This window comes from Littorina saxatilis, linkage group LG1 (genome assembly GCF_037325665.1).
Source record: "Littorina saxatilis isolate snail1 linkage group LG1, US_GU_Lsax_2.0, whole genome shotgun sequence".
In the NCBI taxonomy this organism is placed as follows: Eukaryota; Metazoa; Mollusca; class Gastropoda; order Littorinimorpha; family Littorinidae; genus Littorina; species Littorina saxatilis.
The window spans coordinates 20,097,641-20,116,667 of record NC_090245.1 but is presented as its reverse complement, the minus strand read 5'-3'; the positions used below and the strand labels follow the sequence as shown (position 1 = coordinate 20,116,667).

Here is a 19,027-nt window from a genome sequence, read left to right as displayed (position 1 = left end):
GTGTTTCTTTGTGTACAGTTTCTCGCCATCTTATCGGCAGCACATTTTGTGTGTGTTATGTGTTATTGACCATTGGTCTGCTTTCAACCATGACAGCAAGAAACGCCAAGGTGTGGAGCTCTTATTGTGTAATTATAATTTGATTAGATCAAGAATCAGGCTTAGACATAGCATGAATAGAAGCACAACTCACTGATATATGTGTTTAGTTTTTATTCAAAGATTAGAATTATTTCTGAACATATCAAACCGCTGATTATAGTTTGAACTCAACAACTAAAACATTTCATCTTGCACAAATATGTGTCAAAAAGTATTGGCTTTCCCGTAACTGTTTTTTTAAGATTAAAACAAAAATGCAAAGAATTTAGAACATCTATGCAATTACGTTAGGACTTGAAATACATTTTGAAAATGTACAACAGGCAGTGTAGCTATGCGTACAAGTTGGACATATACTGAATAAAACATAGAAAGAACGTAATTATTGACTTTTTTGATTTTTTACGATGGAAAATCTTGGAAAATAAGCAAATTAAACACAAAAACAAAAAACAGTTGACAAGAGAGAAGACAAAAAAAAGACATATATAGCAGACAAGCAAGCGAACAAACAAACACGCTTCTTACTATTGACACAGCAGACAAAATTAAAATAGATAAAGTTGGGGAAATCACCCAGACATATTCACATGAGGCATTGTAATAGCGCTGATTGAACATAACATATAACCTTCATGAACATGTCAAAGGAGAAAACGTTAGCAACGAATACATCAGATCAATACATGTTTTTTCATGATATCATTTCTTGACGCTGTTGTTGACAGTCTCTCCTTTTCTTCAAAGAAAATTATGAGAGAGGTAAAGAGAGAGAGAGAGAGAGAGAGAGAGAGAGAGAGAGAGAGAGAGAGAGAGAGAGAGATGGGTAACTCAGAACTTAGAACTCAGAGAGAGAGAGAGAGAGGGGCAACTCAGAACTTAGAACTCAGAGAGAGAGAGAGAGAGAGAGAGAGAGAGAGAGAGGGGGGTAACTCAGAACTTAGAACTCAGAGAGAGAGGGAGAGAGAAAGAGAGACAGACAGACATACAGAAAGACAGACAGAGGCACACAGACACAGACACAGACACAGAGGGAGAGAGAGAGAGAAAGAGAGACAGACAGACATACAGAAAGACAGACAGAGGCAGAGAAACACAGACACAGAGAGAGAAAGATAATCAGAAACAGAATCATTGATGCAGAGGGGGGAACAACAAAACATGTATACATGCATAGAATTAACAAAAACGTAGTCATTTTCTTTGTTGCGAAAAACAACTAATGTATCTTTGGCTAATTACGAACACGATTTAGCACGTCCACAGATAAACGAGGTTAATATTATGCAAAAGCTCAAATGTAAAATTCCGATGCAACGCCTATTGGAGAATCTGGGTCACGAGAACAAACGTAGCTAGAGTTGCAAGCACCGATCCTGTAACAAATAAATTAACACGCGCTTAGTACATGTATTACAAACTTAGAATTACTCTATTTGAGCATATTAAAATGTAAAGAAGACCAATGAATAGACTGGTGATGGAGGAAGGAAAGTAGGAAGGGACAGAGAGAGAGAGAGAGAGAGAGAGAGAGAGAGAGAGAGAGAGAGAGAGAGAGAGAGAGAGAGAGAGAGAGAGAGAGAGAGAGAGAGATCAAATCAAATCAAATTAAATCACATTTTCTTTTACAAGGGTTGTGGCATAAGCAATACAAACGAGCTTCTTTTCAACCAGCCCTCGCCAAGAGAGAGAGAGAGAGAGAGAGAGAGAGAGAGAGAGAGAGAGAGAGAGAGAGAGAGAGAGAGAGAGAGAGAGAGAGAGAGTTTTTAGCAAACGCACGAACAAGACGCCATTCAAAAGGAAACGTTATGGCTGGGACAGAGAGAAAGGCACGCAAGCACACACACTCATTGGAAACATGAACTTCACACAATCATGTCATGTGTACGGTAATACACGCATACAAGGTCATTGTAGTACTTACCCGCTAAAGTTACAGCAGCTCCCGTGGGGACATCTGCAAAGTATCGAAGGTACAATTTACAAATAAACACAAAACACAGTGTTTTGTTTTTACACCCCCGGTATAGGGGTGTGTATAGGATTCGGTCGATGTGTTTGTTTGTTTGTTTGTTTGTGTGTTTGTGTGTTTGTGTTCGCATATAGATCTCAAGAATGAACGGACCGATCGTCACCAAACTTGGTGAACAGGTTCTATACATTCCTGAGACGGTCCTTACAAAAATTGGGACCAGTCAAACACACGGTTAGGGAGTTATTGGTGGATTAAAATTATACAAGGACTTATTAATGGTCAAAGGGAAATAACCATTTTCACTGCCACCAACTGAGAAGGTTATTTCCCTTTGACGGGGGTGTTTTTCCTACCTCGGAGGAATTTCTTGTTTTACGGGTTTTTTTTATACTTTAACAGGTTTACAGGTTGAGTTTTTCAACGATTATTGTGAAGAATAATTGTATAGGTCGCCGAAGAAATCTAGACTTTGTGTAAAATACATTTTAAGAATGATTATTTTGTAATATACCAACAGAAAGCCTCACCAATCTGTTCACCGCACAAACAAGAAATATAAAATGCAAGTTTCTTAAAGAAGCCTCCTTCTCGTTTAGACAATCTCGTAAATTATCATAGATTATCATAAGAACAGCCTTCTATTTGGCCTGCTTTTGTTCAGAGTATTGATGGATGGGGGGGGGGGGGGGGGGGGGGGTGTCGTTTAATGGACAGATCCGTGGTTGTGCCTGTGTTCGTTTGCATAAGAAGGAATGTATCTTCAAATTCACATAGATTTGACCAATCGACAATTACCTGTGATTTCAATCTTCAAAAACGATACGGTGCCAGAGCCCGTCCCAGCAACCAACAACATTGGATAGTCTGCTAGTCCTTTATCCGTGCCGACATACCTTTGAGAGAGGACAAAAGCAGAACGTTTTGGTTATGAATCTTTTTGACATAGACGCACACCTGTAGGTCTGAATCGTTACAGAGAAACAGATACAAAGTAGATATCTATGTATAGGAAAGATGCATTTGTTATAACAGAATTAATCAGACAGCTTTGATAGTCTTGTAAACGAAGACAAAAGGAATGAAAGTGCGGTAATTCTCACGCTTTTCCTCTCAGTGATCTACGTAATTAGAAGCGTGAGTGGTAGCTATGTATGCTTCTGGAGCTTGACACGCTGAACAGAAGACAAATTTGCTATCGCCCCTCTATCGTTCTACACTCGCCCCTCTATCTAGTTGGCGTCTAACTCCGCCTTCAAATCAAAGAATATCGCGTGGAAGAAAACTGTCACACGATTAAGTCGGAACGCAGTAGGTAATCTAGGAATTAACACTTTACTGAGTGGAAGATAGGGCAAGGAAGAGACGTATTGGTTTGTCATAATTATGTGGCAACATCGAACCAATTTTGTTCCCCCTAAAACGGCACTCACTCGATATACTCAGGATCTATAGCGTGAAGCCTCCTAGCGTCATAAAGTTGTCCCCACGTGCTGCTGTTGTCTTGTGGGATACCGTCCGTGTACAGTGACTGAAAACGAGGCTGCATCCGGCGGTCGCCAGGGGCAACCGTGTAAATAGCGATACTTCCGGGTCTTTCGATTCCCACGAAGATCAGAAGGTAGCCCTGGATTTCTGCCACGGCCACGCTTTCGGGTTCTGGACCCTGAGAAAAAGAAAATAGCAGTGGGTGGGTAGGCGAGTGAGTAAGTCAGTCAGTCAGTGACTTATGCAGTCAGTCCGTCAGTCAGTGATCGAGTGAGTGAGTGAGTGAGTGAGTGAGTGAGTCCGTCAGTCCGTCAGTCAGTCCGCCAGTCAGTCCGCCAGTCAGTCAGTCAGTCAGTCAGCCCGAGTCTGTCAGTCAGTGAGTAAGTTGATAACTTAGCGTATTGGTTAATTACCGAGGAATTGTACGAATAACTTGAGTAAACGAGGGTCCGTCTTGCCGTCTGTCCGCCTATACCTGCGTTTGTTCCTTCGTCCGTTCTTCCATCCCTCCGTCAGCCAGTCAGTCGGTAAGTCAGTCTGACAATGTTCAAGACAGTAAGTTCCTCCGTTTTTGTCTGGTATCACATGATTAAATGAGTGATTGACTTGTGTGATTAGCTAGGTATACACCGTATAGTTAAGGTTTTGTTCGTTAGTTTGTTTTAACACCATGCAAGGCTGTTACGACTGATGGTTTGCCAGGGGTATTTTCTGTCTCCATCACCCCATACTGCCTCATGCATCATCTCAGCGAACAATGCCAACATCAACTGAGCATTTTGTTTCCCATATAATATCAGATATCAGAGAGACAAACGGACTCCTTACCCTATTTTCCGATCGTTTGTCCATGCCGTCAGCGACCTTCGTGTTCCTGCTACCAACGTTGTTGTTGAAGAGATCCCTCCGCAGCTCAATGGTCTTCTGACTCAGTTCGCTTCCGCTGTCAAAAATGAGTGCCATGTCGGAAGCGCGCCGAATGGAGAAGCTTCGACCGCCGAAGGTGTAGAATTGTTGATATTTCCCTTGTGTATCCTTGCCGTCGACTGAAGAGAACTGCAGTCGACCTGATTGAAAATAAAACTGATTACTTTCAGACAGAAAATATGGTAATGTATACAGACACGAATATAAAAACTTGCACAAATGTACAATTTGCTCCCCCCCCCCCCCCTCTGTGTGTCTGTCAATCGTCTGTGTCGCTCGCGCGCACGTGTGTGTGTGTGTGTGTGTGTGTGTGTGTGTGTGTGTGTGTGTGTGCGTGTGCGTTTGAGTGTGTGTGTGTGTGTGTGTGTGTGCGTGCGCGGGTGTGTGTGTGAGTGTGTGTAAGAATGTGTGTGTGTGTGTGTGTGTGTGTAGGTCTCATTGTCGGCACAAACAAACAAACAAATAAAAAACTTGTCATCATTACCCAATTGAGAATCATTCCGCAAAGCAGCCCGCATGTCAGCACTCACAGATGACGAAAGTTCCTGAGCTGAAAGAGAAACGATGAGATAAGACAGTGTGACTTCAAACAGAAATTAACGACATTGGTTAATCCAACAGTGTTAACGACTTCAGCAGGTCATGTGGGAAAAACACACCGAAAACACAACATATCGTCTTTATTGTAATATGTGGGCTTGAAAAGAGATTAAACGGCCCAAATCAACAATGAACAAGACAGTCACATGTGACAGCAACTGTCGCTGTCGCTACTTAATAACTACCTTTTCGTATATAACGCTGTGTTATTAAATTACAATACAGAGAGAAAGGGTGGGAAAGAGAGACAGAGAGCGTGAGACAGAGACAGCCCATCAAGGGGTGGTGGTAGAGACACAACAAGGCAGAGAAACACAGTAGACAAAAACGCAGAAACAGACAGCTAAGACAAAGGAAACACGACGGAGGAAACGAGAAAAAAACAATCCAAACACATCCCAAAATTAAAAAAAAAAAAAATACATAATCATACACCAACACAATCCCCACCGATGAATCAAACACTGCAGAGACAACCACTGACCAGAAAATTCTTTCCCCCGCTTGTCCTCCTCAAAGCTGACAGAATCGTACTCCTTGGCACCCCCCTCATTGGCTGTGACGAGATAGTCGGTGCCAGACCAGCGGAACCAGGCGATACCGTCTGGCTGGTAGATCCCGTACACCGGCCACGGTGCCATGTGGATGCCTGAAAAGGAGAAGAACACAAGTACTGACACTTACCTACTAACACTGAAGCCTGTCCTGAATTGGGCGAAGTCGACAACGCGAAGTATGCTTCGCGAAGCTGGGCCGTATGGAGCTTTAAGCACTGAGTTTTCGGTAAAACGACTTCGCGAAGCTGGCCGCATGGAGCTTTAAGCACTGAGTTTTCGGTAAAACGACTTCGCGAAGCTGGCCGCATGGAGCTTTACGCACTGAGTTTTCGCTAAAACGACTTCGCGAAGCTGGCCGCATGGAGCTTTAAGCACTGAGTTTTCGGTAAAACGACTTCGCGAAGCTGGCCGCATGGAGCTTTAAGCACTGAGTTTTCGCTAAAACGACTTCGCGAAAACGACTTCGGGCTCAATTAAAGACCGCCTTAAAAAAGAGCGAAATAGTCTGTCTACTTAAAACCCATTGACAGCTTGAAGAATGTAGTTACAAAATCATAATGTTCAACGTATGGCAATTAGTCCAACACTGAAATTTTTTTCTCCAGGCGAGGAAATCATGTTGCTGCACACCCAAAAGGCAATATAGAGCGGCTGTTTCCATTGTTTGCTGCACACCCAAAAGGCAATATAGAGCGGCTGTTTCCATTGTTTGCTGCACACCCAAAATGCAATATAGAGCGGCTGTTTCCATTGTTTGCTGCACACTCAAAAGGCAATATAGAGCGGCTGTTTCCATTGTTAAAAGGCAATATAGAGCGGCTGTTTCCATTGTTTGCTGCACACCCAAAAGGCAATATAGAGCGGCTGTTTCCATTGTTTGCTGCACACCCAAAATGCAATATAGAGCGGCTGTTTCCATTGTTAAAAGGCAATATAGAGCGGCTGTTTCCATTGTTTGCTGCACACTTAAAAGGCAATATAGAGCGGCTGTTTCCATTGTTTGCTGCACACCCAAAAGGCAATATAGAGCGGCTGTTTCCATTGTTAAAAGGCAATATAGAGCGGCTGTTTCCATTGTTTGCTGCACACTTAAAAGGCAATATAGAGCGGCTGTTTCCATTGTTTGCTGCACACCCAAAAGGCAATATAGAGCGGCTGTTTCCATTGTTTGCTGCACACCCAAAAGGCAATATAGAGCGGCTGTTTCCATTGTTTGCTGCACACCCAAAAGGCAATATAGAGCGGCTGTTTCCATTGTTTGCTGCACACCCAAAATGCAATATAGAGCGGCTGTTTCCATTGTTTGCTGCACACTCAAAAGGCAATATAGAGCGGCTGTTTCCATTGTGGGAGCCAAGTGGGTTTCTTTGAGACAAATGCGACTGCATTATTACTGATTTTTTTTTAAAGTTGGCAATTAGCGGTTGCTCGAAATGAGAATAATAAAACTAAACGGAGAAAATACACGATGAATGAATGAAGGAAGGAAAGGGAAAAAAAGGGTCAACAGAAGAAATGAAAGGAACGATAGGTAGATTCTGCTGTATGCATTGCCCTGACAATGTTTAGGTCAAAGGTAACAAGAACTTTGTACTTAAATAAAAACAAACAGTCCAATTCGCAGGCACAGACTCTGTACATTTGTAACATTATCTTTGACAGATCGAGATCATAGTCGACAGTATTTATCCATCTTTCATTTAGCTTCTTTGCACAGAACTGTTTGAATCTGCTGCAAGTAACAACATTCCAATGGACCGTATTTGACCAAGCATAACTGACCATTGTCTCTGTCGCTTGGGTCCAGTTGAAACAGTGTCCAGTTTTTGAAGCCAAGTCCGAGCACGGATGTGATGTTGTCCGCAGCGAGGTCTACTACAGCGATGGCGTTGTTGTCCTGTCAACAGTGTGTGTGCTGATCAAAAATGAGCAACATTGGAGAGGCTAATGTAACTACTAGTATGTCCTCTGACCAATGTATGTTAACGTTTAACAAACAAAATAGCACCAAGAAAGAGAGAGGGATGAATCAGCGGCTCGAGTGTGAAAAGTGCAGGGAGAGAGTCGAGATCAAGATCGTCGATCAAACAATCACTAACATATTCACCATTAGACTTCTAGCAATGGTCCACAATGGCAATCATAGTAACGTAAAATAAGACTTCTACTATGCATACTTAGAGCAAAAAGTAAGTCTCTCTGTGCCCCTTATCTTCACCAAACGTGCACATATGTGCACATTAAAACGCATCAACCAAACAGACAATCAACCAAGGAGAAAGACGGAGATTCAGCGAACCTGTAAACCAATGTAGGCCTTGGTCTGTTCAGCGTTGAAGGTGACGTATTCAGGTTCAACGTCATCACTGAACTTGTTGTTGTTACCCCGGTAAACCCAGCGAACACCGGCCTGGGCCAGTCCGTTGAATCTGAATGTGATGGTAAACATGATGAAATGCAAGCAGGAACGAACTTAGCATTTGGAAACAGAGCGGGGATGTAGCTCAGTCGGTAGCTCGCTGGATTTGTATCCAGTTGGCCGCTGTCAGCGTGAGTTCGTCCCAACGTTCGGCGAGAGATATATTTCTCAGAGTCAACTTCGTGTGCAGACTCTCTTCGGTGTCCGAACACCCCCGTGTGTACACGCAAGCACAAGACCAAGTGCGCACGAAAAAGATCCTGTAATCCATGTCAGAGTTCGGTGGGTTATAGCAACACGAAAATACCCAGCATGCCTTTTCCGAAAGCGGCCTATGGCTGCCTAAATGGCGGGATAAAAACGGTCATGCACGTAAAATCCGTGGGAGTTTCAGCCCATGAACGAACAAACAAATAAACACAAAGCATTTGGAAAACCGAAGAGTGCATTTTCAAAGTATTTTTAGCTCGCTGTTGCTGTGTGGGTCAAAACGACATGAGGATAGCGCAAAGAGAAATGAACATCTGAAAATAAAGCAATACTCAACGAACAAAACAAAACAAAATAACAATCCAAAAAAGATCAAGTTGATCAATACAAATACTTTACACAAAAATGAAATGTCAAAATAACAATCTACTCATGTATTTCAAATGAAAGTTAGAAAGTCGAGTGCGAGAAGAGACTGATGACAAAGCCGGTTAACAATTAGCCTAAGTAACGATACTTTACTTACAAAACAAAAATTAGAGCAAAAGTAAGAACGAGCAAACAAACTTACCGACTGACTGACTGACTGACTGACTGACGAACCGATCGAACATTCTACCAGACAACCAACAGACATACCAACCAACCTGTGATCAAAGGCCGTGAAATCCAGAGTAGTTTTGTGGGGAGAGTTGGCCACGCCCTCTGGGAATCGAATGATGCCCACGCCCCCTGGCGGGTCTATCAGCGAGCCTCCAACCGACACTGCCGGGTTTTCAAGTGCGACAACCAGTGTGCAATTCTTTGTGGCTTTCAGCATGTCAGGCTGCGTGCCGACTGAAAAATGACAAATGACAGTGACGTGAAGACAGAGAAGCACTAATTCGACACAAAAGAGAGACAGACACAGGAAGAAACAGAGGTGCATAAAGGTCCATTTACTAAACGTGCCAAGGTTAGTCGATCCCAACAGACATTTGATTAAGCAAACAAGCTCACAGGAAATTCAAATCAAAAGCAAAAGGATATGAGTTACCAGGCGACAAACAAACGAGCTCTTAAGTTATGAATCAAACATGACGAAACAATAGCTCATGGCTGAAAGCACAAGTGGTATTAGTCCATTTATCCAAAATATTGGAGGAGACGTATAATTCAGGTGGGGACAACTCTTCTGGTGCCATTTGATACATTTCAAGAACACATCGAGACAAATAGTTAAACAAACACACAGACTTTGTCATTAAAAGTGGTTTATTGTGCCGTTTTATGTCCACCAGAGAAATGCTTCGGCAAATGTTTCAAGCCCTTGCTACAGGGAAACAACTGTTGTTTGGGGATCGTCCCATTTGGAGTAGTTACCTCCCATGCACTAACACCACGTTTTAGTTCTTCCTGTATCTAATTTGTTCAATTATTGATTTCACTAAATCTTTTAAGATGTATCGCATGCATGTTGTTGCTTAATAGGTTGATCAACTTATATTTCTTCTCTGACCATCCTCCAAAGTCTGAACAAGCAAACCAGAATAGAAAGAGACTGACTCCGAGACAACCTTCATAGCACTGAGCTACACTGACGCCTAATCAGCCGCAACAAAAACAACAACACTCAGTCACAGACAGCCCTGATAGACGTACAGCCAAATAAGGCCTGGCGCTCACCTATGTAACGTCAGCAGGACAGACAACGCGCTGCAGATTATCCCAGCCCGCTACACGTTGCGTGAAAGGAAAACAGGCCAAGTACTCGTCATAATCCCTATCGCAGTATCAATAATATGCAGTGCGTCGTCTGTGCCGCTGAAACTGCGCAGGTATATTCTGCCCTTAAGTACGACACACAAACGAGTGAATGATGAAGCGAACAAACACAATCATGCAATCCTCCTGCATCATTGCACCTACTCTTGATATCCCTGGTGAAAATGATATTGCCAGAGCTCGCAGAGTACACCTGATACTGCAGAACTCCGCCGTGAAGTAGATCACGCTTGTCAATGTAGGTCACAAAGATGGCCGACCCGCACGCCGTCACATCCGTCAGATCCTTGTTCGGCACCGTCACGTGACTTAAGTAGGTCAAGCTGCTGGGGTTGCTTGCATCGATGATGTGTATGATACCCGTTCCTTCGAGAGAAAAAAAGTGATAATTCAATGAAAGAAATAATGTATGACTCTTCGTTTCACAGTATTTTATGTTTACACAGAGACATGTGCATACACTGAGACACTGGTACCATCATACACAGCCAAAAGCAGACAAGCATACGTATACACTACATTGGGGTGTGCACGTTAAAGATCCCACGATTGAAAAAAGGGTCTTTCCTGGCAAAATTGTATAGGCATAGATAAAAAAAAATGTCCACCAAATACCCGTGTGACTTGGAATAAAGGCCGTGAAAGGTGAATGCTCGCCCTAATAGGCTTGTGGTTTGCTGGCCGATGTGAATGCGTGATATATTGTGTAAAAAATTCCATCTCACACGGCAGAAATTAATATGTAAAGCACTTAGAGAACGTCAAGCGCTATATCAATCTCTCCATACCTACATACATACATACAGACAGACATGCACACAGACACAAACCCACACCCGTACGCACACACGACTGCCCGCCCGCACAAACACATACGTTCGTAAACTCTATACAAACGGCCACTTCTGAACGCACTCTTCTTAAATGTTGTGTGTGTGTTCAAGACACTTATGGTAAGGTAATGGTAACATCTAAGTCAAGATGGGTAGCAGATATTGCTCATGAAACATTTTAATCGATACACGACAATTACTGTTTACTCATTCCGACGTCAAGTGTTATAGTTTAGTTCCAGTGTCGCCACAGACGGACGGATGAGACAGGCAGACAGACAGACAGACAGCCAGATAGACACCCACACACACGAACACACACACATACACATCAGGGGCGGGTCTGGGTTTTGAAAGGGGGGGGGGTGCAAAGTTCTTTTTTTTTTTTTTTTGTATCTTATCAGCGAAGGCGCGAAGCGCCGAACCGATGGCGCGAAGCGCCGAGCATGCTAGGGGGGTCCGGGGGCATGCCCCCCCGGAATTTTTTTTTAAAAAGGAAGCAAAATTGTGCAATCTGGTGCAATCTGAGCGTGTAAAGTGCTATTTTCAGGTGATACATTTTTCTTCTTTTTGTTTGTTTTTTTTTTTTTTTTTTTTTTTTTTTGTCCCGCTGGGGAGGGTGCAATTGCACCCATTGCACCCCCCAGATCCGCCCCTGCACATACACACACACAAACACACACACACACACGCACAGACACACACACGCACACACACACATAAACTCACACACACTCAAACACACACACACGTACACACACACACACACACACACACACACAAACACACACACACACATAAACTCACACACACACACACACACACACTCTCAAAACACACTCAAAACACACTCAAAAACACACTCAAAAACACACACGCACACACACGCACACATACACACGCACACGCACACACACACACACACACACACACACACACACACACACACACACAACACACACACACACACACACACATCCCTCTCACCGACAGCATACACGATCTTTCCCACGGGATCGAGGACGGCTTTCTCCACGGCATCGGACTGAAACTCGAACTGGGGAGTGAGCCCATCAAAGCTGTGTGGCAAGTATACGGTTGACAGATGCTTCATTTGTACCTTGTAGCCGTCCGTCAAGCAAGCCACCAACAAGATGGGGAGCCACACATAGAATAATTCCATCCTGAGTATGTCCTGCTTTGTAAATGGTTGATCTGGAAGTAAGCAATTATGTATGTTACAGAACGATGGTTGTTTGAAGGTTGTTGTTTCTTGTTTCAAGAACCAATGGGGTTTAACGATGCCGATTAAGTCAGTTTAGGCCTGAAAAAAAAAATAGGTGTGGTTACTGTAACCCGACCTACCCTATTTTTTGGGGCCGACCCTATAACTTTTTATTACATTTGTCAAACAAAACACCCAAAAAAACAAGTAAACGAGTGCAGAAAACGCAATGAAAGCGAAAGCGCCCGAGTCGCACACTTATTTCCCTGTCAAGTAGGTTTAATTTGTACACATTAGAAAAAAAAAAGAAAAGTGATTGCCTACCTTCCTACCCTATTTATTTTGGCTATGTTACCGTAACCACACCTATTATTTTTGTTTTTTGCCTTAGAGTGTGCATGAGCAAGACCACACAAGAGAGCTAACCCATCCATGACCGACTAAGAAAATAGTGAACCAACTAGCTTACCCAACAACCATGCAAGTGAACTAGTTAGTCAAAAGCATGTGAACGTTAACACCAATGCAATGTTCCTTGAAACTTAGAACCACAGTATGCCTGCAAGCGTGTCCGCGTTTCTCACTGCCCTCGTACTAACAATTACACCCCCCCCCCTCCCCGCACCCCCTCCAGTTAGGCCCATTGCAGGGCTGGACTAGGCGAAGAGGAGGGGGGGGGTTGCCAGTGGTGGTCCAGGGGGATGTTCCCCCTTGCGGGGTCAAGGGGCAGAGCCCCTTGTGGGGGTCAGGGGGCAAAGCCCCCTGAAGCTGATGGGTAGGTCATATTCTGAGATAGGAAAATGGTCGCTCCTTGCATGAAACGGCATAAAATAAATAATAAAAAATGTTTTAAATGAGGTACATGTTTAGGCTGGGGGGGGGGGGGGGGTTGCGCAACCCCCATAACCCCCCCGGTAGTCCGGCCCTGCATTGAAACTATATCACTGACAGGAACCCAGCTAACACCGCTATTTAACCTCAGATGATTGGACAGTTACAAAACACACACACCCACACACACACACACACACACACACACACCGGCCGTCTCCATTCCTCTACTGTATTATGGCCGAAAGTCAAGTCACGTTGCCGTTAACGTCTCTTTGTCATTTTAAGCCAACTAATAATTGCCAAGGCGCTGAGACAATGCATGTTCGGGGGTACTTGTCGCCTGAAGCTATCATTAGTCAACGGCCGCTTGTCTTGTTGTTGACAGGTGAGTATCTTTGAATCTGCTCTTGCGTGTCCCCTCACCAGCGCTAAAGGGTTATACTATAGGTGTTCCCCATTCCGTTTCAAAGGTTTCAATTTGAATTTGTATACTATTCTGAAAACAGGTCAAGATTGGTCTGATTTAAGTAAATACTCCATGTTCAAAACATCGCTTTTGTGATCGTGTTTGTGCGTTTGGGTGTGTCTGTCTTTGCTTGTGTGTATCTGTGCGTTTTGTGGCCGTTGGAGATGTCGGGAGTGGCGTAAGGGTAGGCTGTCTTATCACAAGCTCGGATCATTGGTCATGGCGTGTGGACTGAAGGAGTTAGAAAAGTAGATATGAATAAAGAGACTGCGAGGAGGAAGAAGGAAAAGAGATCAAGGCAGTATCGACGTGGCAAGGCCAAAACAGGATCTTGTTGCGATATCGTTTGATCAGTGCACCAGATACATTCAAAAGTTATTGTTCTTGCATTATTGAGATATATAAACTTGGCCAAACAATTCTTGCAACAAATTTAGAACCCAAATTAAAGCATCAATTCTAGTGTCATTTTATTAAAACTTTTAATGCCAGCTAAGGCCGTTCACTTAACTATCAGGATCACCTTTTGGATTAAAGATTTATTGTACAGGGATCACGTGACTTCCGCTCAAACAAGGGTACCCTCAAAATCGACCAGATAAAAACGGAAGGGCCGAATACCTTCGTGGTTGAAAACGACGTTAAACACCAACCAAAGAAAGAAAGAAAGAAAGGAAGGGCCGAATGAAAAATCGACAATAAAATCACAATAGGCAAAACTTTGCAACTTTGACATACGAGAAGAAAGTCAAATCCATTATCTACCCTGAACAGATTGTTTTGTTTTGCTATCTTGTGTATTGCATGTGCTTTGCTATTCCTACTGCTGCAGGTGTCGATCGCAAGAGCGGTCAAAAATGGGACTTTTTGCGTCATTTTTTAGGGGTATCATGAAAAAAATGCTACACTTTAGCAATGACTTGTTGGATTGCCTTGACACTTTTAGAATATGTTACCAACATACAAGAAATACTTCGTGCGAAAGTTTAGATCGTTACAGTTATTCATTCAGATGTGACGTAATGTTTCGGAAAAAAATTGTTAAACTCGTCATAGGATTGTTCACTTGTGTCCAAACAAATGTATGACTTTGCATGTCTACAGATAAATAATTGATACAGATACTGTCGAAGTTTCATTTGCGTGTAGGCACTGGCGTTAATTTGCTAGTCATGCAAACACATGAGAAAAAAATAGAACGTTCACGCTGTTTCGCGCTGACTGTTGTTATCGCTGCGTCCAGGTGCCTCTTAAAACATGCTACGGTCACGCTTGGCTGGGCATCGCTGTGGCATCAGATTCATCGCTTAAATATCAAGCGTGTTTGATGCTTTAATTTGGGTGCGAAATTTGTTGCAATAATTTGTTGGCCAAGTTTAGCTTAGCTTTTCAGGTGTGTGGTCCCGACTGTTTCTAATGTACTATATACCACGCTATATTTTCATAATACATGTTTGTTTAAACCAATCGCAGTATTAGCAGCGGTCAGAGACACATAACGACACCAGAGTGTGTATAGAGTACTCTACAGTGTGCTCACACTAAGAATAGTTAATTACTCATTTTCACGTGTTAGTTACTAACTTTCGCACGAAAATTAGTAATTTTCACGTGAAAAGAGTAATTTTTAGTTTTGGCTCTAGTAATCCGTCAGGAAGCGGGCAAAAACTGAACGTGTTAATTACTAACTTTCACGGGAAAATTACTAATTTTTAGTTTTGGCACTAGCAATCCGTCAGGAAGTGAGCCAAAACTAAACATTAGTAATTAACAGGTGAAAGTTAGTAATTTTCACGGGAAAATGAGTAATTTGCACGGGAAAATTAGTAATTTGCACGGGAAAATTAGTAATTAACACGGGAAAATGGTAATTATCACGTGAAAATTAGTAATTTTCACGTGATAATTACAATTATGAGGTTTTGGCACTAGTAAGCCGTCATAGAATACTCGAACTGCTTCCAGACGAACAGCATCGCGCCAACTGACTTGCGCTGCGTATCCAGCTTCTTATTTTCCCAATATTGTGCCATGCACTTCACGTGGAGCGTTTGATTTTCATCAACATCTTTACAAATTTCATTCAAATATGTTTGACTTACGATGAACATTAACATTCTCATATACAATACTTTTTTCTCATTATTTGTTAAATAAATATAATTTATGTATCTGCAGTTGAAAAACACATTAGATACATAATGACATTCACATTAAACATAATATGTAGGACTACTACTTTATGAAAAATTATCCACTTCAATACAACATATACACAAAATCGTTTGTACCGTTGGAACGTATTTTTAATAGGCAGTTGCACATTAGAAGCATATTTGTGTAAGTATTGGTAAAATGTTCACACAAAGCCAGTGTACGTGAATATTTGTTTTGAAAGGATGGTTTTAAAACAAGTAAAAGCCTGACCGGCTGGTGTGCTGGACTGTTAAATAATGTCGTATTAACAATATTCATGTACATTATACCTGTGTCCAGCTTCATTGTAACCTGACCAATGGCTAACGAGAAATAACGGTCAGCGCATCGAAACGAATAATCCAAAATGTATGCAATGATAAACTCTTACCTTTAGAAACGTGTTTACTCCTAAACGGTAAACCCGAAACTTGTAGGCTTACATACGAAATAGTGCACTGTTTTTCAGTTGTAGATCGTATAATTATATGCAGCAATAACAGTGAGCGCGATAGTCTTTTCCTTCAAAATGGTTGTCAGTGTTTCTAACACAAAGGATGTATTTCTCCGTTGCATTAAAAAAACACCAGAAACTCGTTTCCTCATGCGTCAGTGAAAGTGTTTTTGCATTTTACGCTTGGGTGAATTCTCGTACCAGGATTCAATGGTAGCTTATTCAAGGCTGTTCTGTCTTGTGATTTGCTTCAGAGTAACACACTACATACAAGTAGCCTAAGTACTGTTTTTAGAACTGCAAATACCTTTCATGCATTGTGAGAACTGTATACATGGTTTTCGCACACGCACACACACACACACACACACACACACACACACACACACACACACACACACACATATATACACACACACACACATATATATATACACACACACACACACACACACACACACACACACACATATATACACACACACACACAATATTCACACACACACACATACATACACACACACACACAAACACACACACACACACAATACTCACCCCCACACATACACACACACACACACACACACACACACACACACACACACACACACACACACACACACACACGCAAACACACACCCCACATGATTACTTTCTGTTTTAGAAGAAGAAAAAACCCACCAGAAAAGCAACATGCGAGGAAAAGAATTAAAACATATTCACCTACCAGCGGTATTCCTGCTCCAAAACAAGTGCACACAACAAGAACAGCCCGACAATGACAGATGCCTACAAGGACTAACAACGGCCTGTGCAGGCTTGCTTGACGAACACACAAACAACGTATGAGGGAAGGTCGCACATTCAGATACACTGTCGCTCATGTTCCCAAACTCTAGAGGTTTCACCTTTCACGTGCTTTCACAGTCGTTAGCAGTGGGAGAGGCTTCAGAGGCGTCAGTCTCACGCAAGTCAAGATAAACAGGGTCTTTGTGATCGTAACGTCCACTAATTGTGACAAGACGCTAGCAACAGCGTATACAGTGACACCGATAGCAGGGCTTTGAACTGACTGCAGTGTTAATTCCCATGACTGATTCCGAAGACTTGCTCAATTTCTTAGAAAGTTTTGAAAGCTCTGCGTAGATGTGTGCGTGAGACAGAGACCTGCTTTTAAAACAAACATGTGTGTGTGTGTGTGTGTGTGTGTGTGTGTGTGTGTGTGTGTGTGTGTGAGTGTGTGTGTGTGTGTGTGTGTGTGTGTGTGTGAGAGAGAATATGTTTGTGTGCGTGTGCGTTAATTTGTTACTGAAAATAAAACTAAGTGCACGAGATGCGACAAGCACTTTGTGAATATATATATCAATTCACCGCAGAGGAAAAACCACAGTTCATTCCCATAAAAAGACGATACTGATTTACTGCCAGCGGCTCGCGTGAGGTATCATCTGTCACCCTGCGTCCCACACATCTTTGCTTACAATGGCAAAGGGATTGCGCTCTTATCAGCGCCGGACATGTGTTCATTTGCAAAGAACCAAGACAAGGAATTCATGTCGGTATACCGAAGCCAACGTTGCAAACTAGTTCTAGTCAGAATCATGCTACATTCAGAACATCGAAGATGCCCGAGCATTCCCGAAGGCTCTAAAAACTGGAGTAGACTGATAGGCTGTAAGTGTTATAGAAAACCCAGGTTGCAAAACATAGTGAGTGGCCCTCGTAGATAAGCAAGCAGACAGACAGCAAAGTTATAAGTCAATCATACAGAAACACAGCCAGACAAACAGACAATGATTGTCAGACAGACAGAGAGACAGACATAGAGACAGACAGACAGCAAAGTTATAAGTCAATCATACAGAAACACAGCCAGACAAACAGACAATGATTGTCAGACAGACAGAGAGACAGACATAGAGACAGACAGACAGCAAAGTTATAAGTCAATCATACAGAAACACAGCCAGACAAACAGACAATGATTGTCAGACAGACAGAGAGACAGACATAGAGACAGACAGACAGCAAAGTTATAAGTCAATCATACAGAAACACAGCCAGACAAACAGACAATGATTGTCAGACAGACAGAGAGACAGACATAGAGACAGACAGACAGCAAAGTTATAAGTCAGTCATACAGAAACACAGCCAGACAAACAGACAATGATTGTCAGACAGACAGAGAGACAGACATAGAGACAGACAGACAGCAAAGTTATAAGTCAATCATACAGAAACACAGCCAGACAAACAGACAATGATTGTCAGACAGACAGACAAATACGAAGACACACAGAATACTTTAAGGCCGTGAACAAGTCACATGGTTTCAACAGGATAAGCAGTAGCTCAGTTGGTAGAGCACTGGACTTGTGATCGGAAGGTCGCAGGTTCGAATTCGGGCCGGGACGGACACGGGTCAACTTTATGTGCAGACCCAGAGACGGAAGCCATGTCCCACCCCCGTGTCATCACAATGGCACGTAAAAGACCTTGGTCATTCTGCCATAAGTGCAGGTGGCTGAATACACCTAAACACGCAGACACCTGGGTAGCGCGACTCCGTTGCTGCTAGCTTTCCACTGGGAGGAAGCGACCCGAATTTCCCAGCGATGGGACAATAAAGTAATGAAAAAAAAAAAAAATGGGCACATGCTTTTTAACTAAAGATACTTTCCTTGCCGTGTAGACAAATGTTGCAATATAACCTTATTTATTGTATTTGTATGGATCACATGACGAAACTGAAACCAACCGTCATTGGTCAAACATGCACCCTGTACTTCACTTGATATCGCGCTGGAAGTAATGTTTGCCCAAACAATATCGCGCGCGCGCACACACACACACACACACACACGCACGCAAGCACACCCACACACACACACACACACACACACACACGCACGCACGCAAGCTTGTGCACACACACACACAAACACACACATACACTCACACACACACACACATACAC

General features: G+C 42.8%; 1 protein-coding gene across 3 annotated transcripts; it reads right to left on the bottom strand.

Annotated features, from left to right (window-relative positions):
- Nucleotides 1–198: 198 nt before the first annotated feature.
- Nucleotides 199–17,062, bottom strand: LOC138964234 (uncharacterized). 3 transcript variants are annotated; one of them, XM_070336140.1, is made up of 13 exons: nt 16,771–17,062; nt 11,860–12,087; nt 10,184–10,405; nt 8,923–9,112; nt 7,946–8,075; nt 7,429–7,543; nt 5,574–5,738; nt 4,974–5,039; nt 4,391–4,629; nt 3,508–3,740; nt 2,873–2,970; nt 2,027–2,059; nt 199–1,478 (listed from the first exon to the last, which is right to left on the bottom strand). In XM_070336140.1, the coding sequence occupies exons 2-13, from the start codon at nt 12,053–12,055 to the stop codon at nt 1,423–1,425; spliced, it is 1,743 nt and encodes a 580-aa protein (XP_070192241.1). In that variant the 5' UTR covers nt 12,056–12,087; nt 16,771–17,062; the 3' UTR covers nt 199–1,422. The 3 variants fall into 3 exon arrangements, with proteins under 3 accessions (XP_070192241.1, XP_070192232.1, XP_070192250.1); XM_070336131.1 differs by having other exon boundaries at nt 16,775–17,061; XM_070336149.1 differs by lacking the exon at nt 16,771–17,062 and adding an exon at nt 15,985–16,132.
- Nucleotides 17,063–19,027: the final 1,965 nt, after the last annotated feature.

Bases quoted from the DNA above. Each gene is read 5' to 3' on its own strand.
- LOC138964234 (XM_070336131.1), bottom strand. From the start codon at position 16,931: ATGAGCGACAGTGTATCTGAATGTGCGACCTTCCCTCATACGTTGTTT. The intron at 8,076-8,922 runs GTTGGTTGGTAT...CATCACATTCAG, and splicing joins TTCACGGCCTTTGATCACAG to ATTCAACGGACTGGCCCAGG. The intron at 7,544-7,945 runs GTTCGCTGAATC...CACTGTTGACAG, and splicing joins AGGCCTACATTGGTTTACAG to GACAACAACGCCATCGCTGT.